The sequence below is a fragment of the Narcine bancroftii genome, chromosome 5, assembly GCF_036971445.1.
Source record: "Narcine bancroftii isolate sNarBan1 chromosome 5, sNarBan1.hap1, whole genome shotgun sequence".
Lineage (NCBI taxonomy): Eukaryota > Metazoa > Chordata > Chondrichthyes > Torpediniformes > Narcinidae > Narcine > Narcine bancroftii.
This window is the reverse complement of record NC_091473.1, coordinates 152,181,915-152,208,906: the sequence shown is the minus strand read 5'-3', so window position 1 is coordinate 152,208,906 and position 26,992 is coordinate 152,181,915. Positions and strand designations below refer to the sequence as shown.

The window sequence follows — 26,992 nt, the reverse complement described above, 5'->3', positions numbered from 1 at the left end:
AACTTTTCTCCAAATATCCACCAAATTTAAATCTTTCATTAATGCATTCATTTGTGTTGCCATCTTTGATTTCCTTATACTTTTTGGATATCTATCCAATAAAGGGTCGAGAACACAGTTAAAATCACCACCAACTAAAACATTTTCATTAGCTTGAGTTAACAATAAAAAAGCTTCTGAAATAAACTGCTCATCATCTTTATTGTGAAGCCGGAAAAGAGCTGAGAATGTAGACACATGGCAGTAGAACGTGGTAGTGATTAGTGAGACATGGTTGTTGGAGGGATGTGATTGGCAGCTAAATAGTCCTGGATTTCGTTGCTTTAGGTGTGATAGAATCAGAGGGGCAAGAGGGGGTGGGGTTGCATCGCTTGTCAGTAGTGTTTTGGCAGGAGAGATTAGTGGGCTTGTCCAGGGAGGCTGAATGGGTGGAATTGAGGAAGGGGAAAGGGGTAGACACACATAAGGGGTGTATTATAGACCACCTAATGGGGAGCAAGAACTAGAGGAGCAAATTTGTAGGGAGATAGCAGATATTTGTAATAAGCATAGGGTTGTGATTGTGGGAGATTTTAATCCTTGTAGAGCTCGTCGAAAGAATCAAAGACTTGTTGATCCAAACCAAGGCTTTTATTAGCAAAAGACAGGAGCTCTTCACAGGTGGGCTACCAGTCCGGAATGATCCAACCTGGCTAGGGACACAACCCTTTAAGGCCCAGACAGTAGGCGTGGCTAAGCTCTCAGCCAATCGCTGTCAGCACAGTCTAGATACTGTAACTATATACACTATATACATTGGTGATAGGTCTGTACTATCACAATCCTGAGAAGTGTGAGGTGCTTCCTTTTGGAAGGAATAATCAAAACAGGACGTACATAGTAAATGGGAGGATACTGAAGAATGCAGTGGAGCAGAAAGATCTAGAAATAATCTAGGTTCATCGTTCCCTGAAGGTAGAATCTCATGTGGATAGGGTGGTGAAGAAGGCTTTTAGTATGCTGGCCTTTATAAATCAAAGCATAGAATACAGGAGTTGGGAGGTGATGTTGAGACTGTTCAAAGCATTGGTGAGGCCAAATTTGGAATACTGTGTGCAGTACTGGTCACCGAATTCTAGGAAGGATATCAATAAGGTAGAGAGAGTGCAGAGAATATTTACGAAAATGTTAGCTGGGTTTCAGAATCTAGATTACAAAGAAAGATTGAGCAGATTAGGTCTTTATTCCTTGGAGTGTAGAAGGTTGAGGGGGGATTTGATAAAGATATTTCAGATTATGAGGGGGATAGATAGAGTTGATGTAGATAGGCTTTTCCCCTTTGAGGGTAGGAGAGATTGAAACAAGAGGTCATAAGTTAAGAGTTAAGGGGCAAAAAGTTAGAAATAACATGAGAGGGAACTTCTTCACTCAAAGAGTGGTGGCTGTGTGGAATGGGCTTCCGGGAGAAGTAGTGGTGGCAGGGTCCATTTTGTAATTTAAAGAAAAATTGGATAGGTATATGGATGGGAGGGGAATGGAGGGTTATGGGCAGGGTGCAGGTAGGTGGGACTAGAGAAGATTACTTGGTTTGGTGCAGTCTAGAAGGGCCGAGATGGCCTGTTTCCTTGCTGTTATTGTCATATGGTTAAAAAAGAATAAAAATTCAAACCCACAGCAATCAAGGATAAAATTCATATTGTGTGTCGTGTTAAATTTGAACAAACAGCCTCAGGGGATTCAAACCAACACGCCTAGCGCCATTCATCCTCCCACCTCATTAGTCAAATGATGGAACTGAGCTAGAAATGGGCCCCATCTTATCAAAAGAAATCTTGATTTTTGTGACGTTTTGCCTAATTTTCTCCAGATTTAAAAAGGACCTAATATATAATCACCATGTGTTGGTGGGAACTCTTCATTCCATTTTAACAAAATTGTTCTTCTTGCTAATAAAGTGGGGAAGGCTGTTACCTGTCTTGATTAGAAGATAAAATAATATTTATATCTTTAGAAAAACCAAATAGCTCAATGATTGGACTTGGATCTGAAGTGATCCTAGATAAGGTTGAAAAATTTCTTAAAATATTTTAACAAATTAGGTCAATTCCAAACCATCTGTAACAAAGATGCCTCGAACATTTTACATTTGTCCCAAAATGAACTAATGTCAGAATAAATTTGAGCAAGTTTGACTTTGGAGGAATGGACATGCTGTTGCACTTTGAATTGAAGAGAACTCTGCCCGCACAATGAGGATTGATAAATCAGTCCTAATTCTGAAGCCCATTCTTTCCCTGAGAAAGATCATTCTCCCATTCAGCTTTAATTCCACTCCAAGAAATTGCTCTCATATTCAAATAAAGCAGATATTATGCCTTTCTGAGTAAATTGTAATACTCAAAGAATCCATCGATAAAATTTGGGTCGGGGAGAGTAGGAAATGTTAAAAGCTTAGAGCGAACAAAATGATGAATTTGATGGTATCTGAAATAATGTCTATTTGACAGGTTAAATATCGTCCCCAATTGTTGAAGAGATATAAAATGTTGTTGTATTAAAAGATTTTTAAAACTATTAATACATAAAAAATTCCATTCTTGAAAAACAGCATCTAAAATAGCTGGTTGAAATAATGAATGTGGATAGAGTGGTAAAGAAGGCTTTATAAATCAAAGCATAGAATATAGGAGCTCGGAGGTGATGCTGAGGCTGTTTAAGGCATTAGTGAGACCAAATTTGGAAGACTGTGTACAGTTCTGGACTCCAAATTATAGGAAGGATATCAAGGTAGAGAGGTTGCAGAGGAGATTTACTAAAATGATGCTGGGATTGAGTAGAATATGGAGAAAGATTGAGTAGACTGGGTCTTTATTCATTGCAGCATAGCGGTTGAGGGGGGGATTTAATAGAGGTATTTAAAATTCTGAAGGGCATAGATAGAGTAGATGTAAATAGGATCTTTCCCCTTGAGGATACGAGAGATTGGAACGAGGGGTCATAAGTTAAGGGTTAGGGGGCAAAAGTTCAGAAGTAACATGAGAGGGGGCTTCTTCACTCAGAGCGGGGTGGCTGAGTGGAATGACCTTCCAGAAGAGATGGTTGCAGCAGGGTCGATTTTGTCATTTAAGAGGAGGTTGGATGAGTGCATGGATGTGAGGGAATTGGAGGGTTATGGACAGGGAGCGTTAAGTGGGACTAGATCACTTAAATCGGTGCGGACTAGAAGGGCCGAGATGGCCTGTTTCCGTACTGTAATTGTTAGATGGTTATATAGTATTATAGGACTTGTAACTATAAAGCCCGTAAGTCTGAAAAATTTTCTGAATTGATTCCAAAATTAAATCTATGTGTCATTATTAAGTTCTTTGTCAATGTTTGAATAGAGAGAGGTAAAGATGGCCCCAGTACTGCCCATAGGGAGGGATTTCAACTCCATCTCAATTCAATTAGGATATTCATCTGTCTTTTCACATTACTAGAAGAGTAACACATTTCATATGTTTCTAGCCCAGTAGTGATCCTAATTCTGTTAGTTTTAGGGAAGAGCAAGGAGAGGCCTAAAGTTGAGGTTCTGGATTGGAAAAGAGCAAATTTCGAAGGAATAAGAAGGGATTTGGGGAGTATTGAGTGGGCAGGATATTTTCAGGTAAGGATGTTAATGAAAAATGGAGGATATTCAAATAAGAAATTTTGAGGGTACAGAGTAGTTATGTCCCAGTGTGGATCAAAGGAAAGGCTGGAAGTCATAGGGAGGCTTGGTTTTCGAGGTATATTGGAAATTTGGTTAGGAGAAAAAGGGAGGTGTACAAGAGGTATAAAGAGCAGGGAGCTGAGAAGTTGAAGGAGGACGACAAGGAGTGTAGAAGGAATCTTAAGAAAGAAATTAGAAAGGCCAAAAAAAGGCATGAAGAGGCTTTGGCTGACAGAGTAAAAATAAATCCAAAGGGTTTCTATAAGTACATTAAAAGTAAAAGATTAGTGAGAGATAAAATTGGACCTCGAGTAGATAACGAGGGTAGGCTGAGTGAGAAGTCTGAGGAAATGGGGGAAATTTTGAATGATTTCTTTGCCTCGGTATTCACTAGGGAAAAGAATATTGAACCAGTTGAAGTAAAGGAAAATAGTGGGGAGGTCATGAAGCATATAAGGATAACTGAGGAGGTAGTGATGGCTGTGTTGAAAAAGATAAAGGTGGACAAATCTCCGGGACTGGACAAAATATTCCCGAGGACACTCAGGGAGGCTAGTGGACAGTTAGTGGGGCCATTAACAGAGATATTTAGGATGTCACATGGAAGGTTAGTTAAGAAGGTGCAGTCTTTAGGTATAAATTTTGAGATAGTCAAATGGATTGAACATTGGCTGAAAGGGAGAGGCCAGAGAGTGGTAGTGGATAATTGTCTGTCAGGTTGGAGGCCGGTGACCAGTGGTGTGCCTCAAGGATCTGTATTGGGCCCATTGTTGTTCGTTATATACATTAATGATCTAGATGATGGGGTGGTGAATTAGATTAGTAAATATGCAGATGATACTAAGATAGGTGGAATAGTGGATAATGAAGAAGGTTTTCAAGGATTGCAGAGGGATTTGGGCTGCTTAGAAAAGTGGGCTGAAAAATGGCAGATGGAATTTAATGCTGATAAGTGTGAGGTGCTTCATTTTGGTAAGAAGAATCAGAACAGGACATACGTGGTAAATGGGAGAGCATTGATGAATACAGAAGAGCAGAAAGATTTAGGAGTAACGGTACATCGTTCCCTGAAGGTAGAAACTCACGTGAATAGGGTGGTGAAGAAAGCTTTTAGTATGCTGGCCTTTATCAATCATTGCATGGAATATAGGAGTTGGGAAGTGATGTTGAGATTGTATAAGGCGTTGGTGCGGCCTAATTTGGAGTTCTGTGTGCAGTTCTGGTCGCCTAATTATAGGAAGGATATAAACAGAGTGGAGAGAGTGCAGAGAAGGTTTACCAGAATGTTGCCTGGGTTTAAGCATCTGGAGTGTGGGGAGAGATTGGACAGATTGGGTCTTTATTCTTTGGAGCGTAGAAGGTTGAGAGGGGATTTGATAGAAGTATTTAAGATTATGAAAGGGATAGACAGAGTGGATGTGGATAGACTATTTCCATTAAGAGGAGGAAAGATTAAAACAAGAGGACATGAGTTAAGAATTAAGGGGCAGAGGTTTAGAGGTAACATGAGGGGGAACTTCTTTACTCAGAGAGTGGTAGACGTGTGGAATGAGCTTCCGGGAGAAATAGTGGTGGCGGAGTCAATTGTATTATTTAAGAAAAGGTTTGACAGGTATATGGATGAGAAGAAGATGGAGGGTTATGGGCATTGTGCAGGGAGGTGGGACTAGAGAGGGGTGTTTGGTTCGGTGCGGACTAGAAGGGCCTAATGGCCTTTTTCCGTGCAATAAATTGTTATGTTATGTTATGTTATGTGGTTCCTCTGTTTAAGAAAGGGTCCAAATGCAAACCTGGGAATTATAGGCCTATAAGTCTGACGTCTGTGGTGGGCAAGTTGATGGAAAGTGTTCTGAGGGATGCTATTTACAAATTTTTGGAGGTACAGGGATTGATAGGGAGTAATCAGCATGGTTTTGTCAGGGGTAGATCATGCTTGACAAACCTGATTGAGTTCTTCGAGGGGGTTACAAAAAAGGTTGATAAAGGGAAAGCTGTGGATGTTGTCTATTTGGACTTTAGTAAAGCTTTTGACAAAGTTCCCCACTGGAGGTTAGGAAAAAAGGTGGAGGCATTAGGTATAAATAAAGAGGTAGTGAAATGGATTCAGCAGTGGTTGGATGGAAGGTGTCAGAGAGTAGTGGTAGAAAATTGTTTATCCAGTTGGAGGCCGGTGACTAGTGGAGTTCCTCAGGGTTCGGTCCTGGGTTCACTATTATTTGTTATATATATTAACGATCTGGATGTTGGGGTGGAGAATTGAATAAGCAAGTTTGCGGATAACACAAAGATTGATGGTGTTGTGGACAGTGAGGTAGATTACCGTAGATTAAAAGGTGATTTAGGTAGGCTGGAGGTGTGGGCTGAGAAATGGCTGATGGAATTTAATACAGATAAATGTGAGGTGCTACATTTTGGAAAGGCATATTTAAATAGGTCATATGCATTAAATGGTAGACAATTGAGGAGTGCAGAGCAACAAAGGGATTTAGGAATGAGAGTAAATAGTACCCTCAAGGCTGATACTCATGTAGATGGTGTCGTGAAGAAGGCATTTGGAATGTTGGCCTTCATAAATCGGAGTATTGAATTCAAGAGTAGGGAGGTTATGATGAAATTGTACAAGGCATTGGTGAGGCCATATTTGCAGTACTGTGTACAGTTTTGGTCACCAAATTATAGGAAAGATATAAAGAAAATAGAGAGAGTGCAGAGAAGGTTCACGAGAATGTTGACAGGATTTCAGGGTCTGAGTTATAGGGAAAGGTTGAGCAGACTGGGGCTTTTTTCTCTGGAGCGTAGAAGATTGAGAGGGGACTTGATAGAGGTGTTTAAGATTTTAAAAGGGACAGACAGAGTAAATGTGGATAGGCTTTTTCAATTAAGAAAGGGGGAGATTCAAATGAGAGGACATGGTTTAAGATTGAAGGGGGAAAATTATAAGGGGAACATGAGGGGAAATTTCTTTACGCAGAGGGTGGTGGGGATGTGGAATGAGCTTCCGGCAGACGTGGTCGAGGCGGGATCATTGGTTACATTTAAGGAAAGACTAGATCGTTACATGGATAGGAGGGGTCTAGAGGGGTATGGACCGGGTGCTGGTCAGTGGGACTAGGAGGGTGGGGATTTGCTACGGCATGGACTAGTGGGGCCGAACTGGCCTGTTCTGTGCTGTGTGGTTATATGGTTATATAGTACAAACGGAGATCAGGTCGGTTTAATCCCCCCGTTATTTCTAGTGTTCTGAAGATACCTTTTATTCAATCCAAGTTTCTTGTTTTGCCACATATATGACATAATAATTGATTCAAAATTGTCAAAAAAAGACTTAGGAATAAATATTGGTCGTGATTGTATAAAAATTTGGGTAGAATATTCGCATTAACCAAAATAATCCAAACCGATTGTAGTCAATAGGAGTGACGACCATCCTGCAAGAAATGAATCAGTTTGGATGACTTTTCTTGAAAAAGATTTTAAAATTTTTTAGTTATGAAAATGCCTAAGTATTTAACTTGTTTGTTCACTATTTTGAATGGATATTTAGAATAAAGTTCCGCTGCCCCCTATACTGGTAGTAATTCGGTCCTTATGAAGATTGACCTTATAACCACCAAATCTGCTAAAAGGAAAAGGTAATGGACAGTATATTTGGTATGGATAACTCAGGGTTGGAAATGAACATAAAAGATCATCCACATAAAGAGATTACTACCTATGTCCAGTAGTTCTTCTAAACAAACCAGTAAACTCAGCATTTGCCTGCAGAACAGTAGCAAGAGGTTCCAGTACTAAATCAAAAAGTACTGGGCTCAGAGGACAGCTTTGTCTCGTAACTTGATGTAGTTTAAAGCCCAAAATCCATAAAATGCACCAAAACATGTTCAGGAAGCAAAATCTTTGTTGTGCAGTGTTATCAGTGTATTTGCCTGACAAAACGTGTAAATACACATGTGTGCATGCACACATGAGAGTGCGCATATGCACACACACACACACACACACATACACACACACACACACACACACACACACACACACACACACACACACACACACACACACTCAGAAGCAGTGTACTAAGCACAAGCTTCCTCAAATGCATGGGTTTTTTTTAACATGGGAAGAGGAATGGGGGGCTTGGAATTGTGGAGCTCAGACCTCAGGCATCCGAAGATACACTTGTGGTGTGCTGTCATCAGTTGGGGTAATCGAGAAGCCAAAATTGTAGGACGTTAATCAAGGAGGTGACAGATGGGGGATGTATTGTAGGTGACAGGAGGGTGTTCAGAGACAGGATGGGGTATAGGGGACTGGAAGAGGTAACAGAAGGGTGTAGGGGTTTGGATGGGGTTACAGAACCAGGGAGAGGTATAGGGGACAGGGGGTTACAGAGACAGGGAGGAGTGTAGGGCACTGGAGGGGGTTATAGAGACAGGGAGAAGGGTTACAGGGAAGGTGGAGGGGACTGGAAGGGGGTACAGAGATGGAGAAGGGTTTGGGGGAATGGAGGGGGTGACAGAGACAGGGAGAGGTGTAAGGGTCTGGAAGGGTTACAGAGATAGGGAAGGGTGGAGGTGGTGGATAGATATAGGAAGGGGTGTACTTGACGAGAGGATTACAGAGGCAAGAGAGGAGAGTAAGGGATGGGGGGTTATTGAGACAGGGAGGGATGTCGGGGTCTGAATGTGGTTACCGAGACAGGGAGGGGTGTAGGTGACCAGATGCGGTTACAGAGACAGGGAGGGATGTAGGGGATCGGGTGGGGTAGCAGAGATAAAGAGGGAACTACGGGGACCTGTCCATCTGGTCTGTTCCACAGCCGAAGCTCGACCTCCGTCAGCTTCCTGACTCCAGCTCCCCGGCATTCCCACAGCACTGAGTGTAACCTTCCACATAGAATATTCTGGCATGGTACAACCATTCGGCCCCGATGCTGTGCTGACACATATAAACCTTCTGATCAAACCATTCCCTCTCTCACACCCACGACTCTATTTCTTACATCCATGAGCCTGAGACTTCAGAACGTCCCTATTGTACCAGCATGCACCATCACCGCCAGCAACTCATTCCCGGCACCCACCACTTGGTGTAAAATACCTACCTGTGATGACCCCCCCCCCCCAAACATTCCTCCCTTCCCCTCATACAGATGTGCTTGGGTATTCGCTATTGTCCCAGGAGAAAGGTGCTGGCTGTTCACCATATCTAAGTCCCTCATAATTTTATACATCTCTAGTACACTACTTCACAGTGAATGATACAGCACAGAAACAGGCCCTTCGCCCCATCTAGTTCATGCTGAACTGTTATTTTGCAACGTCCCATTGACCTACATCCTAACCCAGTGAACTCTATATGCCTGGCATGTCAAATTCAAGATTCAATCATGTAATAAAAACAGTGTCATATTACACGAAATTCCCTTTTGTCTGCTGCAAGGCAGACAGATTCACCACTGGCAGAATCTCTGACACAATTAGGAACCCATCAGCACCCTCGGCACACTCTTGCAACTTGGTTCCAATAGCTGGTACCCCTTCAGCCAGTCTCCAGCAGTCCACAGTCAGGTGCGAGTCCCTTGGCCGCAAACACCAGCCGACCACAGATTCTGTGGGTTCCTCGCCTCGAGTCACCTACAGCCCCACCGCCTGTGTGGATCCTTCAGCCGCATAGACCCTCACTGATCTCCCAATGTCAGAGAAATGACCACCATATGCAGGGTCAAACTCCCCCAGGGGACACTGTGATTAGCAATGCATATTGTTACCAATGATGGAGGAATGGATCCAGCGCACCTCCATCCTTCCTTCCCACATGGCCATGGGAGACGTGTGTACCACATCTCAGCTGGGTCATGTGGGAAAGCATAAGCTGCTAGAGGAAACTCCATCTGGGCAGGAGCCTCTCTCCACAGACGCTACCAGGCCCATTGTGTTGGGCCAGCGGTTAGCTCAGGAGTCCAGCACTTTGCGTTCCTTGTCGAACGGGCGGGTTTCGATATGATCCTTTCCTCTGATCAATCTGTGCGCTGTTACCACAGGGAGAACCTGGTGATGAAGGACCCAGGGGCGAAGTGGGAGAGCGAGGAGACTCTGGAATTCAGGGAGTGGCTGGTGGAGCCGGAGAGCCGGGGATGAGTGGCATGCCGGTAAGTGGAGAGCACTGCCTGGTGCATCCTCCCACTGGGGCGCGGAGACTGACCAGTGCTGTCATCACCTAGTATCTTGGGCAAGTGGTGAGCTGTTGGAGGGACTCGGCAGGTCAGGCAGTGCCTGCACGTTGAAGGTCAATGAACATTTCAGGGCAGGACCCTACATTGAGGCAGTTTTACCCTGTGGTGAGGATTCTGACTGTCCACTCCATCAATCTCATGGAGTTATAAACCACTATCAGGCTCCGACGCTACAGAGAAAACAACCCGTGTTTGTTCAACCTCCTCCTATGACCTATACCCTGCAAACCAGGCAGCATCCTGGGGAACCTCTTCTGCCCCCTTTCCAAAGCCTCCACATCCTGTAATGGGGCGACCAGAATTACACACGGTATCCAAGTGCGACTGGACCAACACTTTCTATCGCAGCAATGTGACCTCTTTTGTGCTCAAGACCCTGTCCAATGAAACCCAGCGTACTGTACACCTTCTGTACCACTCTGTCTACTTTCAATGAGCCATGGAGCCGGACCCAGAGTTGTGTTAAATATTCACCACTGTGTGAAATCCATTGTAATTCGTAAGGGTTGGACAGCAGGAGTCTCTCTCAACAAGACCCCAAGAAGAGGTCAGCATTTCGGATGGAGGTGAACCTCCAGAACAACGCAGAGGCTCAGTCACTGAGTTGATTCAGAACTGCCTATTATATATTGTACCTGCTGCATTGAGAAGGGTTCTTCTGCAAGAGATCTTAACAGGTTAACTCTGTCTTTGGCCAATTTTGGAATATTGTGTGGAGTTTTGGTCACTTAACTACAGGATAGACATCAGTAAGATAGAAAGAGTACAGAGAATATTTACTAGGATGTTGCCTGGGCTTCAGGAACTGAGTTACTGGGAAAGGTTAAACAGGTTAGGACTTTATTCCCTGGAGCGTAGAAGAATGAGGGGAGATTTGATCGAGGTATTTAAAATTATGAGGGGGGACAGACAGAGTAAATGTAGACAGGCTTTTTTCCACTGAGGGTGGATGAGATACAAACCAGAGGGTGAAAGGGGAAAGGTTTAGGGGGAACACCTTCACACAGAGAGTGGTGGGGGTGTGGAACGAGCTGCCATCTGAAGTGGTGAATGTGGGCTGAATTTTAATATTTAAGAAGAATTTGGACAGGTCTATGGCAATGGGAGGTGGGAGAAGAGAGTGTGTCCAGGGTGTGATGGGTCCGGGCATGTGTTGGTTGCCTTTTCCAGACAGCAGGAAATGTGGATGAATTCACAATTGCTGTAGGTGAACAGGTACTTCTGTATGGAAAAAAAACCCAAATCCAGTAGTCTGCTTAATAGAACTAAAAAGAGACAATAAATACAAGATGGTTATAAAATATTGTTAATATTGTTACACAATATTATGTCTGCAGAAACTGTGATTGTAATAGAAAATCAGAAGTGCTAGACCACACATGTCAAACTCAGGCTCGCGGGCCAAATTTGGCCCATGATATAATTATATTTGGCCTGCAAGATCATATCAAATATGTATTAGAGCTGGCCCGCTGGCCGCTGCGTCAATATAGCGCATGCACAGCTAATACTACAAATCCCAGAATGCTTTGCAAATGCATTGGCGCCAGCCCATCAGCCCGCTAATCGTCCCCACCTCCTCTCTTTACTTTCATTAGGATCTGCGACCTGTCGCCTCACTCACATGTAATAAACCCCTTACGAAAAATGGCCAAACGAAAGACAGAAAACAGGACCTTTCAAGATAGGTGGGAGGTAGACTATATGTTCATCATTTTAAAAGACAAACCTGTTTGTCATTGAAGCAAGTTGTTATTTTTTTGACTTGTTGGCTTGTGAAAAAAAAATTTAAAAGGAGCTTAAAGGCTATAGAGAAATATTATTTATTGAATATTTTATTTCTCATTTGTTAATGCTTCTTCTGGAAAGAGTTTAACCAAAACTATTATTAAACATTTATTTTAATAAGAAAAAGTTTAACATTACATATGTTGAAAGAAGAGAAAACATGCAGATGTTGTTGAAAATTTTCAATCAATATGTAGTTTGGCCCACGACTTAGTCCAGGTTTTTAATTTTGGCCCTCCGTGAATTTGAGTTTGACACCCGCCCTGTGCTAGAGGAACTCAGCACGTCTTGAAGCATCCATTGGAAATAAAGAAATAAAAACAACATGTTAGTTAGGTGTCTGAGTGTCGTCATCCGGCTTCAACCTACCTTAATGAAGGGTTCAGGCCCGAAACGTCCTATGGTCACTGTGAGACCTCCTGAGATCCTCCTACATTTCTATGTTAATACTGGTAGTAAATATTATAATTTGTCCTTGTACAACAACGGGGCAGAGTCCAGGGAGGGGAGGGGTACAAAGGAGCCCAAGTGAAAGTGGACAGTGAAAGATCATCCATGATCGAACGATAAAGGATGCTGGATGGGCTGAAAAGCCTCCATCTTGTGAAGAATCTTATCACCACATGAACTAAACGACTGTCTCTCTGTATGCAGGGAGTGGACGGGGCGCAAGGCAAGGCGGGACAACAAGGGCGTGCAGGAAGAAAGGTGCCTTTCATTCTACGTTCTGAGAGCCGGGCTGCTCGTCGTACTTCCGGCCACAGAGGGAGCTACCTGAGTGGGGTGGGGTGTACAGGAACGCGTGACAGCCTATTTTCTTTCTCTTTCTTCAGGGAAAGAAGGGTCGGCAGGGCCCTGCAGGAGAAGCCGGTGATCGCGGGAAGCAGGGGAAACGAGGAGCATCTAGCCCCAAGGGAGTGAGGGGAACACGAGGAGCCATGGTAAATCCCAGCACACAACACGGGTGCATGCATCTTGGCCCAACTCCCCAAGGCCTCACAGTGTTGACGTGCTCAGTGGGGGTCCACCAATGGTATTGCCTCCCCTCATCCTCTCCATGTGAGCGGAGTGTCTGAACCCATAACCTCATGATGTGACGAGGAGTGCCTGATGGAATTATGGGATGGAGAATTTCCGGATCTGCTGCTTTGATGGGATATGGGGAAGTTAACATTTTCAAGGAAAAGTGAAAGCTAAACATCATCGAACACTCAATACCCCAACCAAATCCGGCACTTTGACCACGTGGCGGGGAGCACCTTCCAAGCCACACAACATTCTGGTCGGGAGGTATCTCACTCTTCCTGTGCCAGATGCTGGCACTGGGTCCAGAGCCTGGAACTCCTCCCCAACGTGCAAGCACCTCCACCAGGACAACTGCAGAGGACTGAGAAGACTGAGAAGGGGCAATTAGGGATGGGCACGAAACGCTGGTCTTGCCAGTAATGCCAAACCCACACAATGGATGATTTTGTGATGTCCTGAGCATTTTTTGGTCATTTAACATTTTAATTTTTTTTAAATTTAATTTAAATTAAACGTAACAGGCCCTTCAGGCCCACAAGCCTGTGCCCCCAATTACACACAATTAACCTACATATGTTTTTGAAGGGTGGGAGAAAACAGAGCCCCTAGAGGAAATGCATGCAGACACGGAGAGCGTACCAACTCCTTACAGGCAGTGCAGGATTCGTACCCCGGTCGCTGGTGTTGCACTAACCATTACGCTATTGAGGTGAGAGGGCTGAATGCCAGGCCTCTATTGGTCAACTCAGCTGTGAGCTTCTGATACTTGGACTCAGCTCCCTGATGGAGACTCCATCCATGTTTGCCTCACTGAAGCAAAGAAGGAGACCATTTGTCCCACCATCCATCCCAGGGGAGCAAATTGAAAATCCCCAGATGCAAAGGGACCTGGGAGACCTTGTGCAGGACGGCCTGAAGTTAAACTTGCAGGTTGAGTCAGTCGTGAAGAAGGCAAACGCGATGCTGGCGTTCACTTCAAGAGGAATGGAATCTAAGAGCAGGGATGTGATGTTGGGGTTTATAAGGCCCTGGGCAGGCCTCACGTTGAGAATTGTGAGCAGTTTTGGGCTCCTCATTTCAGAAAGGATGCGCTGATGATGGTTCAGAGGAGGTTCACACTGGAGACCCCGCAGAAAATCCACGCAGACACGAGGAGAATATACAAACTCCTTACAGACGGCGTGGGATTTGAACCCAAATCCCAATCGCTGGCACTGCAGCAACGTTGCACTAACCATGAATTTCAAATGTTGAAAGGTGAGGATAGAGTAGAATAGAAAGGTTGTTTCCCACGGTGGGAGAGTTTAGGACAAGAGAGCACAACTTCAGGACTGCAGGGCGTCCACTTAGAACAGAGGTGCGGAGGAATTTCTTCAACCAAAGGGAGGTGAATCTGTGGAATTTGTTGCCATGGGCGGTTGTGGAGGCCGGGTCATTGGGTGTATTTAAGGCAGAGATTGATAGGTTCTTGATTAGCCAGGACATCAAAGATTATGGGGAGAAGGGCTGGCAGGTGGATGAGTGGGGAAATAGATTAAATGTGTAAAACTCGATGGGCTGAATGACCTATTTCTGCTCCTATGTCTTGTGGTGTTCACCAAATCCCCTCTGGGGGCTCTTCCTCTCGCCTACACTGCAGGTACTTTACCACCGTCAATGAACCTGCCAGCAAATGTCTGGGACACAGTCACAGAATAGATGTACAAGCTCCGCACATATCAAAGCCCATATGGACCCGGATTGCCTGGGGCTGTGTAGCTTGTTCCATCTTTTGTGGTGTGGTTTGTGTAGCAGATAATGCAACAGCATTACAGTACCAGCACTCAGGACCAGGGTTCGAATCCCGCGCTGTCTGTGAGGAATTTGTACCTTCTCCCTTTGTCTGCATGGGTTTTCCCTGGGGGCTCTGGTTTCTTCCCGCTGTTCAAAACACAACACTGCACTCATTCAGGAATTCCAGTGAACTGTGGAGTGAGTGATGTGACAGTAGACAGTCTCAGTGGGAAAATCCAGTAGACAATCCACCCAAGCTGAGTGAAGCAAAAGGATTCCTTGAACACAGAGTAAAAGAGTCTTTGTAAATTTTCATCCTGTGGTAAAGTGCAGGTTGTTACACATCCTCCGTGACACTCTTGGTGCCAGGAACAATTCGAGGCAAGTACGTAATTACATGGAACACTAATGACATAATTCATTCCTCTCTGGGGGAAATAGTTCCTCCTCATCTCCACCCTACGTCTATTCCCCCAAATCTTGTAGTTCTCCTGTTACAAATTGGTCCATGGGTTAGTGTAGCAATTAACGGAAAGATATTACAGCACCAGCGACCCATGTTCAAATCCCGTGCTGTCTGTAAGGAGTTTGTACATTCTCCCCATGTCTATGAGGGTTTCCCCAGAGGCTCTGGTTTCCTTCCACTGTTTAAAACGTACAGTGGGGTTATAGATTAATTGGGGTGTTTGGGCAGCACGACTCATGGGCCGGAAGGACCTGTTACTGTGTTGTATATCTAAATTTAAAATTTATCTTTGCAATAACTATCTCTGTTTTCGTAGGGACTTCCTGGACTCATGGGTCATTTGGGAGAACCGGGGCTTATGGGATATCAGGTGAGTGAATGCCAACAGCAATCTACATTGATGTTACACCTTTGATATTATAAATTATCCCAAGGTGCTCTGGCCTGAGGGATCAAGTGATATGCTGGGAGAGGTGACTAAGGGACGGGGATAGAGGAAAGGTTTATGGAGAGATTTGGAGAAGAGTGGAGAGGGGAGAAGGTTAGGAGAGGGAAGTGGGGCTAATACTGGGCGAGTGAGGTTGGCATTGCAGGGGTGCGGAATGGCTGTGGAGGAAATTACAGAGATTTGTTGGGACCAGGTGACTGATCAGGGTCAATAATAACCGCCACTCTGACATCTCCCATTGATCTATTGATGGTTTGAATGTGGACCTTGGAAAAGGGGCAGCAGATCCAGGTAAATGACTCTGCATCAGCTCCCTCCATCTTCTCCGAGAGACTGTTCCAATTGCCCACTGCTGTCTGTGGAAAAACTTCTCCTCTACCTTCTGGCCAATCACTTGAAACCATGGATATTGGCTCACTCCATCTGTCCAATCAAGTCTCTCATTATCAGGTGACCTCCTAACCTTCTCTTATTGGCTCAGTTGATCTGCCCAATCAAATTTTCTTGTCATCAGGTGGCCTCCTAACCTTCTCTGCTACCAGGACAACAGTCCCGATACTTGCCCCCATGACCAATGCCCCTCATCTCAGGCCTGAGAATGTCCCTGCGTTTCCATAAAGTAATGCCCTTGAAAGACAGTCATTAACCACCTTTTCACCATTTCACTTACCTGTGTGATTGCGATGATCACGGAATGGGGGGTCATTTTCATGCCAATACTTACCTGCCAACTTAGGTAGTATCAGAACAGATGCATTTTGCATTGGCTCTAGTGCACTCTCCCAGTGGGTTGAACCTGGGAATTTGCCAGGAATTTAGTAGTTCACCTGCCATTGTGAACGCTCTGAACCCAGTGGGGTTCGACCCGGGACTGATACTACCAAGGAGGTAGTATCAGAGATGAATCATTTTGACTCTGCTCCAATGAATTCAATGTGAAAGGGCACACGAACCTGGGATTTCATGGTCCAATGTGAACAGCCCTCCTGGTATTTCAACACAGGTCGTTCACATGCCTATATAGTGGGTTACCAATGTAAAAAGGACTTTTAAGACTTATTCACCCTCCCAGAACGCCGACGCTGTACCGCTTCAGGTCCCACCTCCTTTTGCGGGGCCTCTATGTAAAAGATGGCTCTCAACCAGCTTTTCTGAGTTCCATATAACCATATAACCACTTACAGCACAGAACAGGCCAGTTCGGACGTACTAGTCCATGCCGTAACAAATTCCCACCCTCCTAGTCCCACTGACCAACACCCGGTCCATACCCCTCTAGACCCCTCCTATCCATGTAACGATCCAGTCTTTCCTTAAATGTAACCAATGATCCTGCCTCGACCACATCTGCCGGAAGCTCATTCCATATCCCCACCACCCTCTGCGTAAAGAAATTTCCCCTCTTGTTCCCCTTATAATTTTCCCCCTTCAATCTTAAACCATGTCCTCTAGTTTGAATCTCCCCCTTTCTTAATTGAAAAAGCCTATCCACATTTACTCTGTCCCTTTTAAAATCTTAAACACCTCTATCAAGTCCCCTCTCAATCTTCTACGCTCCAGAGAAAAAAGCCCCAGTCTGCACAACCTTTCCCTGTAACTCAGACCCTGAAATCCTGTCAACATTCTCGTGAACCTTCTCTGCACTCTCTCTATTTTGTTTATATCTTTCCTATAATTTGGTGACCAAAACTGTACACAGTACTCCAAATTTGGCCTCACCAATGCCTTGTACAATGTCATCAGAGTGAATGGTCCGATCCAACCTGACCTGACTTTAACCACGGGTCATTGACACACCAATTTAATGCAAACTCTGTGTGAAAGAGCCAATTGAGTTATATAACATGGAACCAGGCCCTCACCACAACCCATCTATGACAACCAAGTTGTCCACCTGAGCTTGTTCCATTTTCTTGCGTTGAATCCATCTCCCTCTTAAATCACAGAACATTACAGTACAGAAACAGGCCCCTTTGGCCCTTCTAATCTGTGCCAAAACAATTTTTTTTCCTAGTCCCACTGACCTTCCCCCAGTCCATATCCCTCCAAACCCCTCCCATCCATGGACCTGTCCAAATTCTTCTTAAATGTTAAAATTGAGCCCACATTCACCACTTCAGCTGGCAGCTCATTTCACACTCCCATCGCTCTCTGTGTGAAGAAGTTCCCCCTAAACTTGTCCCCTTTCACCCTTAACCCATGTCCTCTTGTTTGTATCTCACCCACCTTCAGTGGGAAAAGCCAATCTACATGTATTCTGTCTATTTTTTCATAATTTTAAATATCTCGATTAAATCTCCCTCATTCTTCTACGCTCCAGGGAATAAAGTCTGTACCTGTTTAACCTTTCCATGTAACTCAGTTACTGAAGTCCAGGCAACATCCTAGTAAATCTTCCCTGCACTCTTTCTATCTTATTGATACCTTTCCTGTAGTTAAGTGATCAAAACTGCATACAATTCTCCAAATTTGGCCTCACCAATGTCTTATACAACTTTACCATATCATCCCAACTCCTGTACTCAGTACTGTGATTTATGAAGGCCAAGATGCCAAAAGCTCTCTTCACAACCCTGTCCACCTGTGACATCAAATTCAGGGAAGTATGTATCTGTATTCCCAGATCCTCCTGTTCTACCCCACACCTCAGTGCCCAAATGTTTACCGTGTACGTCCTTTCTTGGTTTGTCCTTCCAAAATGGAATACCTCACACCTATCTGCATTAAATTCCATCTGCCATTTTTCAGCCCATTTTTCCAACTGGTCCCAATTTCTTCTTTGCTGTCCAGAATGCCTCAAATCTTAGCGTCATCTGCAAACTTGCTGATCCAATTAGGAACATAGGAATATAGGAAGTAGGAACAGGAGGAGGCCAAAAATGGCCCATCGAGCCTGCTCCGCCATTCAATACGATCATGGCTGATCTAATTTATGACCTAACTCCACCTACCTGCCTTCTCCCCATATCCCCTAATTCCTCTATCATGTAAAAATTTATCTAACCAAATTTTAAATATGTTTAATGACGCAGCCTCAACCACTTCCCTGGTTAGAGAATTCCAAACATTCACTACTCTCTGGTAAAAACTATTTTTCCTCATCTCTGTCCTAAATCTACTCCCCTGAATCTTGAGACTGTGTCCTCTTCTTTTAGTTTCCCCGGCCAGCTCAAAAAACTTTCCTACATCTATCCTATCCATACCCTTCATAATCCTATATGTTTCTATAAGATCTCCTCTCATTCTTCTGAACTCGAGCGAAAACAATCCTAGACGATTTAATCTTTCATCGTAAGTCAACGCCTTCATCCCAGGGATCAACCTAGTAAACCTCCTCTGGACCGTCTCCAAAGCCAGTATATCCTTCCTCAAATATGGAGACCAGAACTGGACACAGTACTCCAGGTGCGGTCTCACCAGAACCTTATACAGTTGCAACATGACCTCCCTACTCGTGAATTCAATTCCTCCAGCGATGAAGGCCAACATTCCATTTGCCTTCTTAATAACCTGCTGCACCTGCAACCTAACTTCTTGCGATTCATGCACAAGCCCTCCCAAGTCCCTCTGCACAACAGCATGCTGTAGTTTTTCACCCTTTAAATAATATTCAGCTCTTTTATTTCTCTTGCCCAAGTGGATAACCTCATACTTACTAACATTGAACTCCATCTGCCAGACCTTTACCCACTCATCCAGCTTAACTCTATCCCTCTGCAGACTCTCCACATCCTCATTACAATTTGCTCTTCCACTCAATTTGGTGTCATCCGCAAACTTGGCTCCACCACATTTTGTCCCCTCCTCCAAGTCATCAATGTAAATGATGAACAGTTGTGGGCCTAACACTGACCCCTGCCGCACCCCCCTTACCACTCTCTGTCAACCTGAAAAACTCCCATTTATCCCGACTCTCTGCCTCCTGTCAGACAACCAATTTTCAATCCAGGTCAATATACTTCCCCGGACTCCACTTTCCTGTAACTTACTGAGAAGTTTCTTGTGCGGCACCTTATCAAACGCTTTCTGGAAATCCAAATATACAACATCAACCTGTTCCCCTCTATCCACCGCACCCATTATATCCTCAAAGACTCCTAACAAGTTTGTCAAACAGGATCTTCCCTTTCTAAAACCATGCTGCGTCTGCCTGATTGAACTCTTACATTCCAAAACTTTCACTATTTCATCTTTAATGACGGCTTCAAGCATTTTCTAACCACAGACGTCAAGCTAATTGGCCGATAATTTCCAGTCTTCTGCCTACATCCCTTCTTAAAAAGTGGCGTGACATTTGCTGTCTTCCAGTCTGCTGGGACCTGCCCAGAATCCAAGGAATTTTGGTCTATGACCACCAATGCATCAACTCTAACTTCTGCCATTTCCTTCAGAACCCTTGGATGCATATCATCAGGACCAGGTGATTTGTCTGGCTTTAGTCCCATGAATTTCTCCATCACTACTTCCTTTGTAACAACTATTTTATCAAGGCCCTCCCCAACATTCGCATCCTTAACTCCGCACTTGGACATGCTGGACGTCTTCCACCGTGAAGACTGACACAAAATATTTGTTTAATGCCTTGGCCATTTCCTCATTTTTTGCTACCAGTTTTCCTTCCTCATCCTCCAAGGGTCCTATGTTAACTCTGGCCACCCTCTTCCGTTTTATATCTTTATAAAATTTTTTGCTTTCTGTTTTTATATTTTGTGCCAATTTACTTTCATAATCCTTTTTCCCATTTCTTATTACCCGCTTTGTAACCCCTTGTTGTCTCTTAAAGTTTTCCCAATCTTCCAGTTTCCCACTGCTCTTTGCAGCTTTGTACACCTGCGCCTTCACCTTTATGCTCTCCTTTATTTCCTTTGTTAACCACGGTTGATTTTTCCCTCCCTTGCTGCCCTTTTTCCTGACCGGAATATATTTTTGTTGAGCATTACAAAATATTTCTTTGAAAATCTTCCACTGTTTCTCAACTGTTTCATCAATGAGCCTGTGCTCCCCGTCCACTCTGCCCAACTCCTCCCTCATCCTATGGTAGTCACCCCTGTTGAAGCCTAATATATTAGTTTTAAATCTAACTATTTCCCCTTCCATCTGAATGAGAAATTCAATCATACTATGATCGCTATTTCCCAGATGGTCTCTGACTATTACATCATTTATTCTACCTATCTCATTGCACCACACGAGATCCAGGAGAGCATTTTCTCTTGTGGGTTCCTTAACATGCTGCCCAAGAAAGCTATCAAGGATGCATTCTATGAAGTCCTCTTCCAGACTCCCACGACCAACTTGATTTTCCCAATCTATGTGGAAGTTAAAGTCCCCCATGACTACTGCCGTATCACTTATCTCTATTTATTTCCTGAGCCACTAAACTATTGTTATTTGGTGGGCGATAGATAACACCCACCAATAATTATTTCCCTTTGTTATTCTTTATCTCTACCCAAATGGACTCAACATTATGCTCTTTAGATCTTATATCATCCCTCACTATTGCCTGGAGGTCATCTTTGATTAAGAGTGCAACTCCACCTCCCTCACCATCCTGTCTATCTCTTTGCACCACCTGATACCCTTGAAAGTTGAATTCCCATTTAGGGTCACCTTGTAGCCATGTTTGTGCCTCAAGTTCACTAACCTTATTTCTTATACTGCAGGCATTCAGATAAAGTGCCCTTATGCTCTTTGTCCTTTTAATATCTAGTGACTTCTGTAACCTTTTCTTGTGATTTTTCTGCCCACTATTTTTCTTTGTAATTTTCTTAACACTACCATTGACCCGAAAACTCATGCACCATCTGATTTTTTACTTTCTCCTCCCAACATTACTTTTCCTGGCCATTACTTTATCTTCCCTACCCTTTTCCCTATCACTCTGCTTCCCATACCACTTTATCATCCAAATTATTGATATAGATGACAAACAACAATGGTCAACAGCATCGATCCCTGAGGTACCACTAGTCACAGGCCTCCAGTCTGAGAAGGAACCATAGAAACATAGAAATATAGAAGATAGGAGCAGGAGTAGGTCATTCGACCCTTCGAACCTGCTCCGCCATTCAACGAGATCATGACTGATCTTAAAGTTCAGTACCCCGTCCCCGCCTTCTCTCCGTAACCTTAATACCCTTATACTGAAGAACTATATCTAATTCCCTCTTAAATATATTTAATGAACCTGCCTCTACTGCCCTCTGAGGCAATAAATTCCACAGATTCACCACCCTCTGGGTAAAGAAATTCATCCTCATCTCGGTCCTAAATGGTTTGCCTATTATCCTCAAACCATGGCCCCGGGTTCTGGATTTTCCCATCCTTGGAAACATACCATCTGCATCCATTCTGTCCAGTCCTGCCAGAATTTTATATGTCTCCATGAGATCCCCTCTCAATCTTCTAAACTCCAGCGAGTACAATCCCAATTTGCGCAATCTTTCCTCATAAGTCATTCCTGCCATTCCAGGTATCAGCCTGGTGAATCGCCTCTGCACTCCCTCCATTGTAAGAACATCCTTCCTTAGATAAGGTGACCAAAACTGCACACAATACTCCAGGTGGGGTCTCACCAAGGCCCTGTACAGCTGCAGTAAGGTATCCTTGTTCCTATACTCAAATCCTCTTGATATGAAGGCCAACATACCATTTGCCTTTTTAACCGCCTGCTGTACCTGCATGCTCGCCTTCAGAGACTGGTGTACAAGTACCCCTAGGTCTCTCTGCGCTTCCCCATCTCTTAATCTATTGCCATTCAAATAGTAATCTACCCTCCGGTTTGTATTACCAAAGTGGATAACCTCACATTTATCCACATTGTCGTGCATTTGCCATGGATCTGCCCAGTCCCTCAATTTATCCAAATCACACTGGAGCTTCCTGACCCCCTCTTCTGTGCACACAACCCCTCCTCGCTTGTGTCATCTGTAAATTTGGAGATATTACATCCAATCCCCCATCCAGATCATTAATGTAAATTGTGAACAGCTGGGGTCCCAGTACAGATCCCTGTGGCACCCCACTCAGAAAATGAGCCATTTATCCCAACTCTCTGTCTTCTACCTGGCAGCCAGTTCTCAATCCACATCAATACTTTGCCCCCAATCCCATGAGCCTTGATTTTGGAAGCCAGTCGTTTATGCGGGACCTTATCGAAGGCCTTTTGGAAGTCCAGGTGCACCACATCCACTGGCTCTCCCCCATCTATTTTACCTTTCACCATCTCAAAGAATTCCAATAGATTTGTCAAGCACGATTTACCTTTTGTAAATCCATGTTGACTCCGTCCGATCCCTTCTCTGCTAGTCATATGCTCTGCTATTACATCCTTAATAATGGATTCCATCATTTTTCCCACTACTGATGTAAGGCTCACCGGCCTATAATTCCCCGCTTTTTCTCTACCCCCCTTTTTAAATAGTGGGGTAACATTAGCTACCCTCCAATCCATGGGTACTGATCCTGAGTCTATCGAGTTCTGGAAAATAATTCTTAAAGCATCTGCTATCTGAATGGCCACTTCCTTAAGTACCCTAGGATGTAGATTATCAGGCCCTTGGGATTTATCAGCCTTCAATCCCATCAATTTCCCCAAGACCATGTCCTTAGAGATACTGATTTCTTTCAGTTCCTCCCTTGCATTAGTCTCTATGTTTCCCAACATCCTTGGGAGGTTATTTGTATCCTCTCTTGTAAAAACAGAACTAAAGTATGAATTTAATTGGTCTGCCATTTCCTTATTCCCCATTATATATTCCCCTGATTCCGACTGCAAAGTACCTTCTCTGGATTTCACCAATCTTTTCCTCTTGACATATTTATAAAAGCTTTTGCAGTCGGTTTTTATATTTGCCGCAAGCTTACTTTCGTCATTTATTTTTGCTCTCTTGATTAATCCCTTTGTCCTCCTTTGGTGCATCTTGAACTGCTCCCAGTCTTCGGTTGTGGTACTTTTTTTGGCCAATTGATATGCTCTCTCTTTGGACCTAATGGTGTCTCTAATTTCCCTTATTATCCACGGTTGAGTCACCTTTTTTGGTTTATTTTTATGCCAAACCGGTATAAACGATTTTTGCAATTTCTCCATTAGATCCGTGAATGCTTTCCATTGTCTATCCACAGTCAACTCCCCCATAAAGCACCAAATCAATCTTACTCATCTCCCGTCTCATACCATCATAATTCCCTTTATTTAAATTCAGGACCTTAGTCTCGGGTTTAATTTCTTCACTCTCCATGTCGAGTGAGAATTCGATCATATTGTGATCGCTCCTACCCAAAGGGCCTCGCACAACAAGATTGTTGATTAGCCCCTTATCATTGCATAATGCCCAATCTAAAATGGCCTGCTCCCGAGTTGGTTCCTCCACATATTGGTCTAGATAACCGTCCCGTAAACATTCAAGGAATTCCTCCTCCTCTGTACTTTTACCAATTTGACTAGTCCAATCTATATGCAAATTAAAGTCTCCCATGATGACAGCTGTTCCCTTATTGCACGCTTTTCTAATTTCTCTTTTAATGCCTTCCCTCACCTCTACACTACTATTTGGAGGCCTATATATCACCCCCACTAACGTTTTCCGCCCCTTGCTATTCCTCAGTTCTACCCATATAGATTCCGCATCTTCCGAGTTGACATCCTTTCTGTCAATCGTGTCGGTCCCTTCTCTCACCATCAATACTACCCGACCCCCTTTTCTTTCTTGCCGATCCCTCCTAAATATCGTAACCATCCACCATTACTCTCTGGCTTCTCCCGTCCAACCATTGCCTAATCTGTTCACTACTTCACCATGAATACCCAGCTTCTGAACCTTCCTGACTAACCTCCCATGTGTGACCTTGTCAAAGGCCTTACTAAAGTTCATGTAGACAACATCCTCAGCCTTCATCAACTTTCCTGGTAACCTCCTTGATAAACTCTACAAGATTGGTTAAACACATCCTGCCATGCACAAAGCCATGTTGACTATCGCACATCAGTCCATGGCTCTCCAAATAATTGTATATCCGATCTCTTAGAACACCTTCCAATAATTTGCCTACTACTGATGTCAGGCTCCCTGGCCTATAATTTCCAGGGTTACTTTTGGAGCCTTTTTAAACAATGGAACGATGTGAGCTCCCCTCCAATACTCCGGCACCTGTGGCTAAGGACATTTTAAATATTTCTGCCAGAGCCCCTGCAATTTCTACACCAGCCTCCCTCAAGGTCCGAGGAAATATCTTGTCAGACCCTGGGGATTTATCCACCCTTATTTGCTTTAAGACAGCAAACACTTCCTCCTCTTTAATCTGTATAGGTTCCATGACCTCACTTCTTGTTTTCCTTACTTCCCATGACTCTGTGCCCATTTCTTGAGTGAATACTGATTAAAAAAAAACACTTAAGATCACCTCCATCTCTTTTGGCTCCATACAAGGCCAACCCATTATGTCCCAGAACCCAAATCCTCCAATCCCAATAATACTCTCACCAGTCCTTTCTGCATCTGTTTTAGTTTAATGACGTCCTTCCTACAGCTGGGTGAGTGGAAATGTGCCCAGTGTACTTGGTAACATGATGTCCCAGCCCATGAATTCAATGCCCTGACCAATGAAGGCAAGCATGCCACAGAGCTGTACAGCATGGAACAGGCCCATTGGCCCAACTCCCAGTTCAACCAAGCTAGCATTCTGGGCTAGTCCTATCTGCCTGCTTTTGGACCATCCTTCTAAGTCCTTCCAATCCAGAAATTTGTCCAAATATCGAAATAGTCTCCACTTCTACTGCTTTCTTCAGCAGTACGTCCCAGATCTGAATGAAAGAATCGCCACCCCTCTCGCCTTAAACCCATGCCCTATCATTCGAGTATCATCTACTGTGGGATATAGCACTGTGAACATTCACTATATCCATATCCCTTATGATCTTATTCACCTCTATAGGATCACCTGTCACCTTCCTGAACTCGAGGAATAAGAACCCAGTCAACCTACCACCCGTGTCACCATTATCAGGGAACTATCCACCTGGACCCCAAGGTTTCTCAGTTCACCAACACTCTCCAGGGCCCTACCATTTACTGTGTAAGTCCTGCCCTGCCTTGATCAATCAAACAACAACATCCTACCATGATAAAATTAAATTCCATCTTCTATTCTTGGACCAGAGAATATAAAACATTTTAGCACAGTACAAGCCTAACCCATATACACTTACTAAACAATCTAAACCGTCCTTCACACCCATAACTCTCTGTTTCTCTTGCATCCACCTAAGAGCTTTTAAATGTCCTTATTGTACCAGCCTCCCACCAACCCTGGCAATGCATTCCAGGCCCCCACTACCCTCTGTGTGTAAAAAACAAATACCCCTGATGTCTCTGTTAAATTTCACGCCTTCTCCATCTACAGATGTCCCCTGGTGTTTGCTACTGTCACCCTGGGAAACTGTCCTCCCTATCTTTGCCTCTCAGAATCGTACAGATGTCTATTAAATCACCTATCATTCTTCTTCGCTCCAAAGGGAAAACTCTGCCTCAGAAAACTGAACAGAACTAAATACAGAACTCCTAAGTGTGGTCTCACCAAAGTTTTACCCACTTTATCAGGATTCCTTTGAAGTCCAAGATTCACTGTCCATTACAGCACCAATTATGGCTTCACCTGCAAACTTGTTCACCATAGTTATGACGTTATTACTATAGATGACAAACAACAAGGGACGTAGCACCAATCCCTTTGCCCCACCTTGGACATAGGCCTCTAGACTGAGTTACGCCCCTTCATCAATCCCCTCTGTCTCCCAGCATAAGGACAATTCTATCTCAAGCTTTGTGTCCATTGTTTCAGAAGGGAGAGTTCCCCTGCTGCCCATTTGCCCGTCCTTTCAACAGTCCCTGCACATGGGAGACCATCTCAGACAGGGAAACTCAGTGATTCTTTGCAATGTTTCACCAAATCTGGGTGTTGACAAAGGTCAGGGTAAATTTACATTGACCAGGCTGTAAAACCCATTTCAAAGTGACTGTGATGCCTTAAAAATTGCCAATGCTTCTATTCCAGGGTCATTTGGGGCCATCAGGACCTCATGGACAGCCAGGATCCAAAGGTCAAAAGGTAAATTAGATCCTTTCACTCTATGTAGGAAAAGTAGGTGGATCACTGGGGATTTAAAGAGGAGGGGTGTGCAGAATGGGTCACTGGGGATTTAAAGATGAGGGGAGTGGAGACTGGATTACTGGGGATTTAAAGAGGAGGGGAGGGGAGACTGGATCTGGGGATTTAAAGAGGAGGGTGTGGAGACTGGATCACTGGGGGGTTAAAGAGGAGGGGAATGGAGACTGGATCACTGGGGATTTAAAGAGATGGGGTGTGGAGACTGGATCACTGGGGATTTAAAGAGGAGGGGTGTGGAGACTGGATCACTGGGGATTTAGAGTGGAGGGGTGTGGAGACTGTATCTCTGGGGATTTAAAGAGGAGGGGTGTGGAGACTGGATCACTGGGGGTTTAAAGACGAGGAGTGTAGAGACTGGATCACTGGGGGTTTAAAGAGGAGGGGTGTAGAGACTGGATCACTGGGGGTTTGAAGAAG

At 44.1% G+C, this 26,992-nt stretch overlaps 1 protein-coding gene across 1 annotated transcript in view; it reads left to right on the top strand.

Annotated features, from left to right (window-relative positions):
- Positions 1-26,992, top strand: part of LOC138764078 (collagen alpha-1(XXIV) chain) — a 410,285-nt gene that overhangs the window by 295,588 nt on the left and 87,705 nt on the right. The window contains exons 37-41 of the mRNA XM_069939403.1: positions 9,714-9,821; positions 12,348-12,401; positions 12,527-12,634; positions 15,275-15,328; positions 26,462-26,515. Coding sequence (XP_069795504.1) covers positions 9,714-9,821; positions 12,348-12,401; positions 12,527-12,634; positions 15,275-15,328; positions 26,462-26,515 — 378 coding nt within the window. The remainder of the gene's footprint in view (positions 1-9,713; positions 9,822-12,347; positions 12,402-12,526; positions 12,635-15,274; positions 15,329-26,461; positions 26,516-26,992) is intronic.